General features: G+C 40.2%; 1 protein-coding gene across 1 annotated transcript in view; it reads right to left on the reverse strand.

Moving 5' to 3' along the window:
- Positions 1–15263, reverse strand: part of DKK2 (dickkopf WNT signaling pathway inhibitor 2) — a 101718-nt gene extending 86455 nt beyond the window's left edge. Inside the window, exon 1 of the mRNA XM_060147375.1 lies at positions 14336–15263. Coding sequence (XP_060003358.1) covers positions 14336–14557 — 222 coding nt within the window. The 5' untranslated portion in view covers positions 14558–15263. The remainder of the gene's footprint in view (positions 1–14335) is intronic.
- Positions 15264–17063: the final 1800 nt, after the last annotated feature.

Below are 17063 nucleotides of genomic sequence, written 5' to 3' on the forward strand. Positions count from 1 at the left end.
AGCCCTTGAAGATTAAGAACATCTTGGCCCCACCATCAGAGAATTTTCTCCAGCTAGTCTCTGACTCTCCCAGAAGTAGACTTTTTAAAAAAAAATTACTGGTGAGGTTGGGCTACATTTTTTTTTATTGATGTCTACTGAGAATCACAATTATATTTTTTGGTCTTAATTTTTAAGTGACAGGCCATGAAATATAGTTGTTATTTTGTGTCAAAAGCTTATATTTTCTAACAACACACACACTCCAGTCCAATTTGTAATCAGTCACTGGGGTGGCTATGGCACAAGACCTGACGGTTGGTCACTTGTGTTTTTAACAATGAGAACCAAAAGAGACTAAAATTTAGTCACAATGTGTTACAGCTGGTGTGGCCAGGACCCCACTGGAAATGTAATTTCAAGAAGATTTTTCTTGTTAAGAAGCCATTTCCTTCTGAAGAGTGTTGGGAAGATAGCAATAGGGCAAATAGGCAAGTAAGGAAATTTACAAGGATTTCCAAAGAGCATTTTGGAAGCATTGTATTAATTTTGAACAATTGCTAAAACATTTTTACTGAGTTAAGCCATTTAGCCTTTTCTCTGAAACTTTAATATGATATGTTTGCATTAAAAAATAACTTATGACAGACTTTTTTTTTTGGCCTCAGTGCATGCATTTTTACTAAGTGGCACATGAAGTAACGTGTGTCACCAGACTGGGCTCTATGGCATTGCACTGTGTATGATTTGTTCCTGCCTTTTCTTTCAGGAAAAGAGTGGGTTTTGGGTGGGGAATGTACTACTGGTTTGCACTCATTAACTGCTTCCTGAAAATGATGGTTTCCTGAGGAACGGTAGCCATGCTACATACATTTCGACCAGGTTCTTCTAATAGAGAGGACCCGGTTACAAGATAATATTACAGATTTTTTTTTAAGACTATCAATCAAACTGAGGGTATACCACCTTAAAGCAATCAACATTGAAACGTTTATAATTATAACCGCAATACTGACTCAGAATGCCTTTTGGAACTTTTTGGAATTGTTTTCAGAAAGTACACTACATTCCTTTGACTGACGTCCTCACCTTCTGTGGGATATTTCGTTTATGGAAACAACACAAAGCCACTCAGAGCCAAGGATTTTGAATGTGACGTGTTGGTCAATATATATAATCTGGTTTATGGTCATAAAATTATGGCCTAAAATAAATAAACATGTAAACTACTTCTGAAGTTAGTTTCAAAAGAAAGGTCTAAATGACAATATCAGAGGAATAAGTTTTCTGCAGTGACTAATTTGGAAAAATAATGTTTGAGCGTGCTTGTTAAAAAAATCTATGACATCATTTTAAACTTGCACATTTATCACATTCTTGCTTTGATATATTTCAGCACCCATTCTATTCTGTTCCTCCACCTTACCTGTAGGAAGATCTTGTCCACTTTACCTAACACAACTCCTCTACCATCTGTTCTGAAGTCACCAGACTCCTACCCTCCTACTAGTGCAACCTTGTTATGTCTTACCATGCTTCTTATTCCTTGTAAACCTGCCTCTTTCCACTTATGTTTCCTTAGTGCTTTGTAAATGAAACTAGGATCGGACTTCCTCAGGGAGCAGTGACGCATTTACAAAGGAAAAAAAAAATCAAAATTTAATTCCTTCCAAAATATTTGGAAAAGAAAAGGCAGGCACCACCTCTTTACATGATCACCCTAATGTCTAGCATGTCAGACCATTTCTTGACTGCTGCTGAATACAGTCTTACTCTTCCAGGGCATCCTAACAGCTCATCAAGGGAACCAGAGTATATATACTCCATGAAAAATGATTCAAATAGCTTGATTACATTTTCTGTTAATGAGGAAGTGTTTTTACCTAGAGACTGATAGCCAGCTTTGTTTTGTCCATGCTTCACTTACAGCAGAGAGCAGAATGTTCCCATTCTTAACATAATTAAGGTTAACGAGAGAACTAAGAGATACAAGTATTCATCCTTAAAAATCTTTAAAAAAAGGAAAACTCACCAAATTGCTCAGCTCTCATACTGTATTGAAAATAGAGGCCTGAATTGGACAATATCTGGGACCCTCTTTCAACCTGAAAATTCCAACTGAATTCCTCAAATACACTACACTTGTTTTTACGGCTACTTATACCAAGGGCCCAGCATAACATATGTGTCTAATAAATGTTTGTTGACTGTGATCATAGCATCTAATACATCTAAGAAGTAAGTAAGCAATTAACAAGTTGACTGGCTGACCAGAAGCACTTAATCACATCTGAATTCTAAAACATACCAGTAAAAAGTCTCTAGCTGGATTCTCTGGCCTCCAATGTATAGGAGGATGCAACATAGCACGATTAAGTAGACAGACTCAAGTAAGACTGCTTGGCTTTAAATCCCAGCTCTGCCACTCATCAGCTGTGTGGCCCCAGGGACAAAGTAAGAGAAACGAGATAATTGATGACACTGTGTGCCACGTTGAGAAGTTTAGACTTCATGCTCTAGAAATGAACATTTCTAGAGGACCCTTATCAGATTTTTACTTTAGAAAGCTCACTTTAGCAGTAGTGTGGAGGATGGTTTGGAGAAGCGCAAAAATACCACAAAATTGTAATGTTACACTGGGAAATGATAATGGTCTGAATCAAGGCAATGGCAGTTGGGATGACAGTAAAACAACAAAAGAGATCAATATTAAAAAAGAAGTAGAATCCTATCAATTAGAGCATAATTGCCTAGGAGCAGGGATGGCAAGCCGGAAGCCTAGACTGTTTCTAGCTTGGACAAATGTTTGGGTGAGATTCCTGCAGGTGGAACGTGAAAGATCAGAACTACTACACTGTTCATTAGGAAATGCCTACTTAGGAAAACAATAATATGTTTTCACCAGCTTTGAAAAATACCCACCCTCCTGTTGGAAGAGTTTGTGGCAAAATATATTTTGTCCGTCACAGTTCACGTGATCTCACACCCATACAGCTTGACTTTATAATTGGCTATTTCTCTGAACTTTATCCATTGTGAACCCTGTAATCTATAATGTGCCCAAAATATGACACTCAAGTTTAGTTTTAGAGCTTTAAAAATACATTTACTTCTATTATTGAGGCCCTTATAATGCCTTTCCAAGATGTTTTAAAAATATATAAACAGAAACACATCTCATACATGATAGAATAAAAACACACAGGGCTCTTCTTGGATGTCATAGGCAGGATATTCTAATAGCAGGCTGTTTGTAGCCTGCAAGAATAAAAATAATAATCCTTATAATAATACCACTAAGTTCTAATAAGAAATGTGGAAGAATTACTACTGGTACTGAAATTTTTGATGAAATACAAGAAAATCAAGACAAATAGGCAAAGAAAGGAAACAAAACCAAAAAACCTTCCACTTTCAGTCTTTCTTCCCTAAAAAAATAAAGGCAATCTGTCAAAACAGAAACTGAATTTATGATTCCAGAATCATAAAATCCAACTCGAATAACTCATTCTTGGGTTGATTCTGTCTAATTCAGATTTGTCTTTCATAAATTCAGAGTGGAAAGGCCTTAATTTTGTTTTACATAACACAACCTCTAATGATGCAATGTAAATAAACAATAGTTTATTTTTTGCAAAGAGGTAGGAAAAGACACCATTGTCACAGTTCCCACTTTACTGATAAGAAAACTAAGGCTTAAAGGTGTTAGATGATTTCTTCAATGTCCAGTATATTAAAAAATAGGCTAACCAGGTCTTCTGAATCTTTATCCCAGGCTCTGTCAAGCTCATCTGCTGTCCTATGTAGAAACTGTAGCCATCTTCAACTGCATATTCTTAGAAATAAAGTATGATGATACACATGGCATACACCCAGAAAGAACAATACTAATGTGGGATAACAGATTAACATGGAAATTAATTAACAGGAAACATCCAAGGACCAAACACAGCATTGTTATAAGTCAGTTACTCCTGGAAGGAGAGAGAGAGCCAGAGATTAGGCACAACCCAAGATGAAGAGTTCCACCACATCTAGGCCAGAGGCTGCCATGCAGTTGCAGAAGGGAAAGTGGGAGAGGTCTGAGATGGTGGATGCTTCTCTCCATGAAAACCCGCCTGCCTCTGCTTTCTATCTCTCCGCACTGGGGCTGATTCCTCAAGTACTACCAACCTCTGAGCATAATGCCCTGAGTTCCCTCAGGGTAAGGGCAGTAGCAAATGAGTCAGTGGTTTTTCAAACCACAGGTTTTGATCAGTCATTTCTATAAGTAATGACCAGTATTTAAAAGAGAGAGAGCAAAGAGAACAGAACAAGAGAACAGTGCAGAGCAGAATAGAAGGAAAGGACTTAAAGGCTCACTGCATCTTAAAAGTATTGTTGAAACTTTTTTTTCAAGGGTGTGTGTGTGTATGTGTATACGTATGTGTACTTGATCCAATGTAAAATATATTTCTTTGGTACAGATTCTCTTTAGCCAGGCTTATTAAGATATTATGAATGAAAAAGCAAGCAAGGATAATGTAGTCAAAGCCACATCCTTTCATTAATTTTGCTTAAATCCTACTGACACCATTGGAATCATGACATTGTATTCTTTCCTAATACATTTTGACATACACAAATTTAGAGCTGAAAAAAGAGCTCTACCTATAATTTATCTCCCATCAGTTTTTTAATCAACTGAATTTAATTCTTCTACAGAGCTTTGTTGTCATTTGAAAGGCTTGTGTTAGAAGTCAGAAGATCCGAGTTCCAGCAGAAGTTCCTTTGTCACAGGCATTATTTGTAGTACATTGGGCAGATCATGACCATCTCCTAAACTGGTTCCCTCGAATGTAAAATGAGCGAGTTAAACTAGGTGATTTCTAATGTATCTCCCGGCTATAACTATGCCCACTTTAGTCTCTTGTACAAGTTCTTGAAACTTGTAGATAAAAGGTTCTCTTGTTTCTTTCTATAAAGCTCTCCATCTTGATTAATAATTATTAGGCACACGAAGAATCCTCTTATTCAGTTATTAAAGAGGCAAGCAATTTTAAGAGTCTATCAGGTGGAAAATAAATATTAAGGAAGCGTTTTACACTAGAAATTAGTAATTATTTATAAAATAGCAAGTAGCCAAAAATTACTCTTTAGTGCGTAGTTCAAGCTATAAAAACAAACATTATATACTGCTTAAAATATGGTTTGCATATTATAATATGTAACATTTCATGAGCGTAAATAATAGATACTTGCATATTCTCATCAGACACTAGTTGATGTAACAAGTCCATCACAGAGAAAAAAAACTGGAAGCCCTTTACATCCAAAGCATTCAAATAAATAGAGTTCAAGAAACAAAAGCACCTGTCTTGATAGGAACCTACACAGGTTTATTTCATGTTCAGTAAGTGATGAAAGGGAAAAGAGCAAGAGAAGTTGGGGCAATCAGACTTGATTCTTGTGGCCTGCACTAGTCTAACCCGGGGCACTTTTTATCAGACTTTTTTGATAGCAATGAGAAATCATAAAGACTTGGTTGCCTGACTCCTGACAATTTGTAGTTAACCGTAAACGGTTTCATTTTTGATATGGAGATTTTGTGTTTCTGAAAGGACTTCAAAACAGTTGAGCAGGCAAGGGGGCTCAGGAGTTTTTACCACGAACATCTGCATATGTGACAAATGATTTCAAAGAAGGAAATAATGTCAGCAAAGAAAAAAACACGGAACAGAAAGAAAAGAGGACTGGGGAGAGAATGTGAAGGAATGCCCACGTTTATGGGCAGAAGGTTGTAGAGGAATCAGTGAAAGAAATAAAGAGGAACAAACCAGGGAGGAAAAGAAAAATACGTAATATTACAGGAGGAAGGGGCTATATTAGGTATAAAAGACAGACAACAGAGTACAGAGGATGGTTACTGGAAAAAAGACTTTGGCTTTCAAGTGACAGATTAACACAGCGCTTGTTCACAGTGCCAAATTCCAAATGGTTAAGATGAAGTTACAATGAGCAAGTGAAGACTATTCTTTGAATGTGAGCTGTCATTTCAGTTGGTTTTAAATGACAATTTTCCCTGTCCTCCCACTTGAATCAAGTTTTTTAGTTCATTACCAGATAGAAACTCTTATTGGCAAATAGTTTGTACCCAGTATGTTAAAAGAACTTTATCACATACTTCAGTGAGATGACTTTCACTCTCAATTTAACATTATTAAAATACTTCCAAATTATCTGAATCATGAAAAAAGAACTCAAAACAAACAAACAAACAAACAAGTAAAGGGAATGGAACGAGAATAATGAGCTCCAAATTTCTGAGTCCTCTTAGCAGGACAGTCTGACACTCAAAGAGAGTTCTAAGTCTTCCAAATTCTCAGCGAGCCCTTTGGGCTCCAGGCACTGTGCAGAAAGTGTCAAGAGGCTTGCCTTGGCATAGGCTGTCTTACTTTGGAGAATATCAAATGAATGGTGTTGGCAGCAGACTATAACATGTGGTTCGATTATTTTGGTCCCCATGTTTAAATAACTAATATTGCCATAGTTTTTAGGACCTCTCCTTACTGTGGTTGTATTTTTAATGTCTGCTATACCCTTGCTTCTGTGTAATTTCATCAATCTTCAATTATGTGCTATTTTGCTTAAGTTTTACAAGACAGCACTGACTTACCATCCCTTTTAATTCTGACAATCAGTGCAAGAAACATGATAGCATATGTGTGCATGTGTGTGTGTGTGTGTGTGTGTGTGTGTGTGTGTGTTTATTTTGTCTTGTTTTGTTCTGCTTTACAATTCTTGGCCTGGGTATAACTGAGTTCATTTGTTTCCTTCATGTACATCACATGCATTCATTTAGTTACGCCTTCCCATCTTGGTGGGGAAAATGAAGCAGCCACTTTCTAGTTCGTGCAGGAGCACGTGACCTTACTTATTTCTGTAATGGTAACAGTAATAATGACATCAGTTCAATGACTAAGTGCCCTTTCCTCTTCCTCCCTGTTGCCCAGTAAGATGAGTATTGTTACTATTATGGCTGCTACGGTTATCCTATTTTACAGATTTTTTAAAAAAGACCAGAGGTTAAGTGGCTTTTCCAAAGACATTAAGCTAGCCAGCTGAAATTTGGAAAAATTCCCCTAGGAATTCTGTTAGGAAGCTGTAGTGCTGCAGTGCTGCTACAGATCAACTGATTCTCTGAAAGGCAGCTCGGAGGGGTCAGAAGTCAAGAAAAAACAAAAGCCATAGCAGGTTCTAAACCTAGACAGCTTCCCCCAATCTGATCAGAATGTGAGGGATGCCAGCCAGACCCACTTCAAGCCACTGGAGAGAAGCCATTGAGAAGGCCTCCACTTTGCTGATGTCAGTGGGCACGTGGCGTCACTTAGATGCAAGATGATGGGTACTGGGGACTGTATGGTGGTTACCATGAGAAAAAAAGAGAAAAATAGGATCTATGCAATAGCATTCCCTTCTATTTGGGGCAACGCAGTAATTTAATGGGAAAGAGTAAGAGAAAGGAAGAGGAGTGTGTGTCTGTGTGTGTGTGTGTGTGTGTGTGTGTGTGTGTGTGTGTGTGTGTGTGTGTGTGTGTTTTCCTTGTTGACAGTGAATTCTCCCTGGCAGGGAGGCAAGTCAAGTCAGAGATGAAACTAGTGTACTACTATGTGCGTGCCTTTGTACCCATGAACTGCTATCATACTTTGGTTACTCAGAGTAGCAATTGGCATCAACAGAGGGTTTGGGTTTTGCTATGGTTTTAATGAACGTAGAGTTATATCCATGTCATTAGAATATAGAATAGGGAAGAATAAAATAAAGGTCCATGTTTCCTCTTAAGTCCACACTGTATGGATATTGTGTCCATATTGTATATTGCAGCATATTGTAGCGCATGGTCTGGTAGTTAAATATGCAGGCTCTGACACTAGATCGCTTAGGTTCGTATTCTGGCTTTCTCCACTTACTGCTGTGTGACTTGTACAAACTGCATAACCTCTCTGTGTCTCAGGAGAATTATTGTTTTATCATTTATAAAAATAAGGATGATGTTAGGACTTGCTCCAAAGGCTGCCGAGAGAATTAAAAAATTAATTCAAATGAAGCATTTGGAGCAGTGCCTGGCATAAATAATCAATAAATGGAACCTCTTACTATAATCTGATGTGTGCTATAACTATTTGCAAGCCAGTTTAAGGAAATAATATCTGAAAATATATAATATCTGAATATATATAATATATATATATTCTGAAAATATATAATATCTGAAAATAATATCTGAAAATCACTCTTTTCTTCTAGTCCTGGGAAGAAAGAACATTATTATTCCACATGGTAAAGCATAATATGGAGAGCTAACATTTTTTAGGAGATATTTGGAGGGATCCACCCCTTTAAGAAGTCTCTCCCCCTAACTGTGATGCTTTGTTTTGCCACTTAATGCACTTATTCATTCATTGATTTTAATTTGTTTGCTTTAGACAGGTTGGGACAGTTAAAATGTTGCATGATAATGAAATATTTAAATTTGAGCTATTGTGTGTGCCAAATTATAATACATAAGTAGAATCAACCAATTAAATTAGATGCTGTAATATATTTTAAAGGATATCTGATGCGTATTTGTCCCTTTTATCTAACTATGGAAGAGAGATATGTAACTTTTTAAAATATTTACTACTTTTGTGTTTTGCTGGTTTTATTTCTACATTTATTTGAAGCACATAGATAAATCTAAGCTAGTATTAAGATCCCACAAATATAGTCTCTTATTCAGGTTCATTGGTTGTGGATAAAAGTTAGAATATAGTAATTCTGTTTTTAGTGCTGCATAAACTGAGTTAAAATACAGCAATTTATATCTGATATTGAAATCCCTTCCGCCTTAAAGGTTTCTGATTTAACTTACCATTACTAAGACAAGGATTCATGGGATGAACTCTCCCTGAGGACCCTGATTAGATGTTGGTGTTATTCATGGCCTTCCTTCCTTGTTTCGAACCCAAAGAAGTGGGCAATAACCCAAAATTGTTAGCGTGAGAGACTCATTGGGAAGCCACAATTTAAAATATTTGGATGGTGACTTTCCTCCTGTGGACAGATGTTCCTATCAAAAAAAATCTCCCATATTTTATATCAGTTGACCTCTGTGTTTGGGAGAATGGTTTATATTTATCCTAAAATAAAAAAAAACCCAACAATTAGAGATAAATATGTTGTTCTCTCATTCCCAGAAAGTGGGGACAGAGAAAGAAAAAAAGTAACTTCTGCTTTCCTTAAATAGTAATACTAAACTTTTCTTATACGTTCCATATTTAATCTTTCTATGTAATCTTAAAGCAATCCTACACAACACAAAAATCTATTAATTTTTATTAATTTTGTTTTGAGGGCTGCTTCAGATTTTTTTAAAAAATGACTGAATAAGAGGAATATAAATATCGCATAAATCTTTTCAATGATTGAATAATTAACTAGGAGCAGCTTTATCTCCTTTTCATGGATGAGTACAAGTGACTAGAGGTATAATGAAATAAAACGACTTAAAAGGGTATTCAGGGAGTCACAGACAGAAATAAGATTGTAATTCATTTCAATGTTACATCAATACCAAAGAATGAACAGCCAGAAGAGACTGAGTCTAAAATAGTAAATATATTGAGTATGATAAAGGCCTCTATAATTTAACAGATCATTTTAATGTACACAAAACGATTGTGCAGGGAAAAGAAGAGGAAGCGGCAATATTCTCCTAGAACAGAATACATGTTACCTTTCTATTACGTTGCTTTCTCTACTTTAAAAATTGTAAGAGTTGAAACATCCCAGGAAGGAATATGTATCAGAGGGGAGCGCTAAGGAAGACTGTGGTAGGGTCAAAGTCACAGCTGGAGTGAGTTTAAGTAACCTTGTCCTTCACTCTCTCTCCTCTAGCACAGAAATAAAATGATGGATATCCCTACTTAGATTATCATTAAAATACTTTGCTTGCTATTCACGAGGTAACCTTCACTTGTATCAACCATCAATTCTCTACTATCCACAGTGAAAGAAAAGAAGTAGTGTAGTGTAGATTAGTTCAAATATTTTTTTATTTTGAAAAATTTAATTTAAAAACTGATTTTCTTTCCTGATTATGTTTAGTGTCAGTTGATGTCCAGAGGAGGTAGCAAATATTTATCCTCTAGCAGGGGAAAGTAGGACTGGGGTTTTAAGAAAAAAAAAAGCCATGGATAATTTTAGAAAGTGAAGAAATCACCTACAGAAAATAGGGTATATAGTTTTTTCAATGAGCATATTTATGAGTGTTTTTGCATGCAAATAGATACAGCATTTTTATTAAAGAAAATGCAATATACAAATATGAGTGTTCTCTAAGCAACGTCCTCAAGCTTCTGTTTCAATGTATGTCAAGCGTTCTTTTCTCACAACATAACTTCATCCAAACCACTGTTCTTCAAGCATCAAAATTATATCAGAAAATAATGGAATCTGAATTTACATTACCAGTTTCACCTTCATTTTAGAGACACATGCCAGGAAGCTTATCTACCTTTAAAATATAATAATTTTCCACAGTGCTCATCATAACTTTTAAAAATATTTCAAAATCATACAGCATTGCGTTCAAATTAATCTGCCAGTCTAAGACGAAGTAAGGAGTAAAGACTAAAAGAAGCTATTACAAACACATTCAAAAGGTTTTTCATTCTCAAAAAAGAAAAATCACTGTTAATTTCAAGGGTAAATTGATTTTATAAATTGCTTTATTTTTTTAAAATCTGTCTTTAAGGTGGCCTGTAAAAATTGATACCTCACGCTCCAGAGGTGATGTTGAACAACAATGTACTTAATCAGAATATATTTAAGGGCATGATATTGAATATTTTGTTTAATAATACTTTTGATTTAGAAAATTTGCAAGTCTCTTTAGAAATTGAGATATATAAATATTGATATATATGTTAGTAACAGTCCTACAATCTAATTTATCCCATATACATATAAATACACACACTACCTTTTAAAACACATTAATAATAGATGCAAAAGGAAAGTCAAATTAAAACATTAATGTGAATAATTCAGCCAAATAATTTTTGCTACTTCTGTATCGATTCACCTGAATGAATTCAATTTTCGATGTCAGTTTCCAATCATAACTCATAACTGCGTCTTTGAAAGCAAACCTAAGAATGAGGATTTTAACACCCCTGGAGAACAGTTCATTTTCTCTGAGCACCCTCTAAATCTTTCCTGAAATTCAAAGGCTACTCCTCCAGAAGTGATTTACAAATGATTCACCTTGCTGACAGGACAAGTAGAATTCCTACTAATTAGAATGTTTTCTTCATATGAAATCAGCTACGGTGAATCAAGAAAACCCTGGCGCCAATTTAGTCTCATTTTCACTTTTGTAGGTTAATGAATTATTAAATTTCTTCAGTAATTTCTTCTGCAATCACAATAAAGTTTTTATTTTAATTCTCTATTCTGAAAGTAAATCAGGAAAAACAGACCATTATTCAATTTTCACTTAAGGAAAAGGAGACCAAAGACTAAGTTTCTGATATGCCTACTTGAAGTTATATCTTACAGTCTCTGGTTCCTGTACCTCTGAAATGCATACAGTTCAGTATCATCAATCAAAGATTGGGGACGGGGAGACAACCAGACTTAATAGGCCTAAGGATGACACTACATAATTAGCTAGTTTTATCAGTTGGCATTTTACTTACAAATTTTCTCAATCAATCATGTTATGATGGATAAAAATGCAGTTCAGCTACATTTTACTTCTAAAGTTTTTCTCCATAAAAGGATGTGGCATCTTCCGTTTTGAATAGTCTTTCTAATTTCCATTCCATTATTGAAAATAAGAGTACTAAGAATTTTGGTAACCACATAACTAGTGGAAGAAAGAAGATAAAGAGACCCATAAATATTCAAACAATTCCTCTTTCTACTTCAAAGAAGAAAGATTTTTTTCTGTTTCTTCCTTCATAACAGTACACATTTTAGATCACCCAATAAACAAGTGAGAAGCTAGAATATACAGAAGATAATCCTTTTATTTCCCAGCTATCTTACTGTGAGTCAACTTAATGTTTCAATTCTATGTTACCATTGTCTCTAATAAGTTGTAATTTTCTCACAAACCCAATGTCAAATTTTAAGGATCCTGTATTATAGTTAAGTGAATATAATGAAATATATTCCATAGGACCACTAAGTTATGGAAAGCGTACAAGACATTCAACTCAAAAAAGAAAAAAAAAAAAGAAAAATTCAACTCATTTATAAAATAAATCAATCTTCAACTTGAAGACATGCAAAACAGAGTCACAACCTCTTTAAGGAGCAGATATTTGGAGAGAGAGAAAAATAAGCACACATATTTTATACATATTTATATACAGATATGCTACCAAAACATAAAGGGTAAGCCAGGTGCTGGGATGCATCTCACAGTCTAACCCATGTAACCCTATGGCTAGCGGCAGTGCTGACATAACTGATAATTTGACTGAGGAACATCAGGTGTTACCCAATGGTGACGGAAACAGAAAGCCCTTTGCAGAAACTCACAGAATGTACATGGATTAGAATCAAAAGGAACCTCAAAGATTATTGGGTCCATCCCTCTGTTCTTGGCTAAACTAAACCCAGCTCTTTTCAGCAACTGATAAGGTTGAATTTGAAGTCAGTAGCATTAGAAAAAAATCTAATGACTTGGACTGAGAGCATCCTTTCTTTCTAATCTTTGACCCATAACATTATGGACTTCTAAGACAAGTCCATTCCTATTGAAAATGGCAGGGTGTTTCCCAAGGAAGAGAAAAACGGAATGAGAGTGGTCTTGTAAGTGTGGATGGAGGTATGTACACATGTGTGAGAATATGCACAGGACATGTATGCATGTAGTGTGTATGCAGATGTATAGTTTATTTCTCTTGAGACTTAAAAAAAAATTACTGTGGTTGCAGGCTTTGTATTCCTTTGAGAGGATAGCTGAAATGTTTGACATTTCAAAGCCCAGGAAGCATTCTGGAACTGCAAAACGAGCAAAACTCTCCCCGTGAGAGGGCACTAGGGGGCCAAGCGGAGCAGAATCTTCCCTCGCTGTCCATTCAGGACAGCCTTGGTTGTCAACCTTCGCTCTGCCGCCTGCGCTGGGGGCAGGGGCAGTGGAGGACGCTGGGGGCAGGGGCAGCGGAGGACGCCGAGAGCGCGCACAGCAGCTGCAGCAGGATCCTCTCATAAAACAAGGAAACCCAGGATCTGTGGGGCAATGAGCCGCCTTTACGGGTTGACAGTTGTGCTGTGGCTGTGCCCGTGCTGCTTGGCAAACTGGCTTTCGGTTTTGGCTTCGCAAAAAAGGAGCGGAAGGGGGAGCTGTAGTGGTTCCCAGTGCCCGCAGGGCCCCCTCTCCTGGCCGCTGTGTGCTGGCCACAATGGGTGCAGAGTGTGCGCACTCGTGTCTCTCTGTGTCTGTTTGTGTAACTGTTTGCATGACTGTCAATCTATCTGTCTATGTGACAGAGAAACAAAGATGCTCGTGGAAAGTTCCCTCTGGAAAATAAACCTCGGGAGTTTTCCTTGCTATTTCCCAGGCACCCTGGTCCTCCGTAACTATGATACTGCTATTGTCGCTTCGTTATTTTGTTTCCTCCAGGATGATTTATATCCAGGAGTGAGAAATGCACGTTTATTGAAGTTTTCTGTATGTGACCTTACTTCATGGAAATGAGAAAGTGGCTGGGAAGGAAGAAGAACCTGAAAAACGGTAAATTCCCTCTTCGGATTGTGAAATGAGACAGTTAAGAGCCCAGAAACTGGACTCAGACTGTCCGGATTCAAATCCCGCTCTGCCACTTTCACTAACTGTGTGCCGTGGGCAAAGAGCTTCTACTCGGTGCCTAAGTTTGTTCATTTGCAGGATAGGGATAGTAACAGCGCCCAGCTCATAGGGTTGTGAAGATTAAATATACGTAAAACGCTTAGAACAGTACCTGACACATAATAGTTGCTGTGTGTTAGCTATTAACATCATCCTCGACATCCACTGTGTTAAATGTGGAGAAGGACCATTCCGGCCCTTTCCCCCATCTGTACGCACTAGATCTCCATACATGCCCATCATATCCCCAAGCAAAGATGAAAAAGTATCCTCCCCCGCCCGCTCCACACCCTCCAGCACTCGCAGTCACCCAGCCACCCCCACCAGTGCAGACGTGCATCTGCGAACCCCTCCCCAGCCGTCCTGCGCGCCACACCTGGGGGCGCACTCGGGGGCAAAGGCAAACGAAGTGTCGGAGAGCGCCGGTCCCTACCTCTCCTAATGAGGAGTGCATTGGGGGTATTTTCCTACCTGCCCCAGGTTTTTGCCCTTCTTACTGCCGCCGAAAGCCAGTCCTTGGTATGTGCCCGCAGATCGATTGGCGGCCTGGGCTGGCGTCTCCCCGCCCAGAGAGGACTTGATGGAGTTGAGTTTGGCCCGCGAGCTGCCGAACTGGGAGCTCTCCACCATCAGCACCGCGGCCAGTAGGAGCAGGCAGCGGGAGGAGTCCTTGCCCCGCATCAACGCGGCCATCGCCTGGCGAGGGGTCCCCAGGAAGGGGCAAAGCCCGCAAGGGTGCGGGTACAGAGGGAGGGAGGACCCCAACACGGGGTCCTACGCGCGGGGCGCCGGGACTCGCAGACTCTGTTTCCCCCAACCCCACTTGGCTTTGGGGGCCCAGCACCGTGTGAACTCAGTCTCACGCCTCAGACCGGGAGGGAGCGCGATCCAAGCAAGACCTGCTTCTCCGCCAGGACAGGAAGTTCTGCAGTAACTGGAAGCAATCAAAGGCGAGGCGCCTTCTTGCCAAGGAGGCGTGACCCGAGGTGCAAGAAGCCCCAGCGCCACGGCCCGCACCGCTTCCGTTGCTCCTTGCCCCGCACCTCCGAGGTCCCGCCCGGTTCTCCGCGGTCCAGTCCTCCTCCCAGCTGCTCAGGAGGTCCACATTAGTTCCTTCTCCTTCGGCCTCTGTTGCGTTTTCTCTCCTCTTTTCCTTCCCTACCCCTTATGTCTCAACCTTTGCAGGACATAAGTCCTCCTTTTCAAAGTTAGCGGGCACTATATGGGGGATCAGGAACCGCCCCCGGACAAGACCCTTGAGGTCTGAGGCCAACCAAGGTCCCGCACGCGCGCACGCACAGGCGCCCCGAAGCGTTGTTCTCCGGCTCACAGCCCTGCAACAGCCAAGCGCTGCCAGGGACGCCGCGATGCCCTGGGAACTGTCTTGCGCTCCACGCGGTCTCCCTCTCTGCGTCTGCTCTCTCATCGCCGCCCCCTTTGCTTTTTATAGCTTCCCACAATGGGTTTTTTTTTTCCCTCCGCCCCCAATTCAATAGTGACAAAGAGTGAAAACCCCCCACGTTCCCGCCCCCCTCTTCGCTTTTCCCTGCGGCTTCCCCGCCTGATTCTCCCTCGCCCCCTCCCACTGCCCTTCCACCGGACAGCAGTTGAGGAAATGGGATTCACCCCCAGAGGAACAGGCGGGGTTCTGATTATTCCTGACAACCAGCCACTCCCGAGGATGGAAGAACCTTTGCAAACAAACGGATGGCAAATGTGGAAGTGGAGAGGGGCGAGCTGCCACCTCGCTTCGGGACCGCCAGCACCCCTCCCCAACCCACCTCCAGTCCCTGACTCCTGGAGGAGCACTGGGAAAGCCCTACAGAAGACTGAAAGAAGTGAGCATCTGGGCATTAATGGTCTGTGTATGCTCAAGTTGGGTTTTAGCCTGTGCCTCCCAGTGGATGTGTGAGACTGGTACTGTATTGGTGCGCCAGGGAGTGCCCAACCGATCCAAATGGGACTTTGGGAAGAAAAGTACCGGAGAAGGGGGAAAGATGCTCCTATTCTCCCTCTGAGAGGCGTTTAGGACTTTCTGGTCTCCTCCTCTTCACCCTCCAGTCCCCCTCCCCACCACACAAGCAGCGTTTGTCTACGTCTCTGAGGAGCTGGGAGCAATGGGGGTCCCCTGAGTACCTTCCGAGCTTTGAACCTCACAGCTCTACCGGGCATCTTTACCGTCCCAGGCAACTCCCCCCTTTGCAAAGAGGAAATCCCAGACAGGAATGAACGGGGCGGCAAGGGAGTCTTGGAGATTCTGCTTTCTGCCTCTTAGCCTCTGGGAATTACATGCGAAGCCTTTCCGGCGAGACCCGAGGCTCCCAGGGTCCGGTTCGCTTCTGTGGGAAAGAGGCTCAGAGAAGGGCTGGAGCGCGCAGGTGTGCGGCGCTTGGGGGCGCCAGTGGCAACCGCTGGGCAAGGCGACGAAGCCTTGCCGGAGACAAGAGATGAGGGCTGTCCCAGGCAATCTCTGGGACTGGAGATGTTCAGCGGCAGTAGAAAGCCAAGGCTTCCAAAGCAACCCAAGCGCTTAGGAATTTGTTGCATTTCTCCTTCTCTGGTGCGCTAACATCTGTGCACAGAGAAATCGAGGCTGTGCAGTACAACTTGATGGCTAACAGCTAGGGGAGGAGGCTGTTCTTTCTAAACACGCTCTAGAATCTTCAGACATGAGTTCCTCAGCTTTCACACCTGATCCTGGTACACACCAGCACGGACAGTGCGGTATACCGTCAACAGTTGCTAGGGGGTGACTCCTTTCTTTTCCACCAAAAGGGCTGAGGTAGGTCTAAAGTGTGAATTTGTAGCTGGGTTCCCGCAGGCTGCACCAGCTTTGCATATTTCTCTGCCCTGTTCTGTCTGTCTGCCAGGAATTCTTCATTTTCTGAACGACTTTTTTCTATTTGAATGCACAAGCAAGAGGTGATTAAAACTTGAGGAACCCTCAGGCATGTTTTCTTATCTTTGGATTCCCTTGTGCTTCCGCAGGGTAGAGATTTTCACGTTAAAAAAAATTTTTTTTTCCACTTTTTAAAAATATGCCCAGGAATGGATTTGTAAGGATTTGTAAGCATTCCAGGCACTAGTGGAGGGCAAGGAAACTGACTAACTTACACTCTACAGATAAGTACTTGGGATTCAATGCTTAGACTTTACACAAAGGTGTATCTTTTGCCTTCATTGTGATTTGCCAAACAGA

The sequence above is a fragment of the Lagenorhynchus albirostris genome, chromosome 4 (assembly GCF_949774975.1).
Source record: "Lagenorhynchus albirostris chromosome 4, mLagAlb1.1, whole genome shotgun sequence".
NCBI lineage: Eukaryota > Metazoa > Chordata > Mammalia > Artiodactyla > Delphinidae > Lagenorhynchus > Lagenorhynchus albirostris.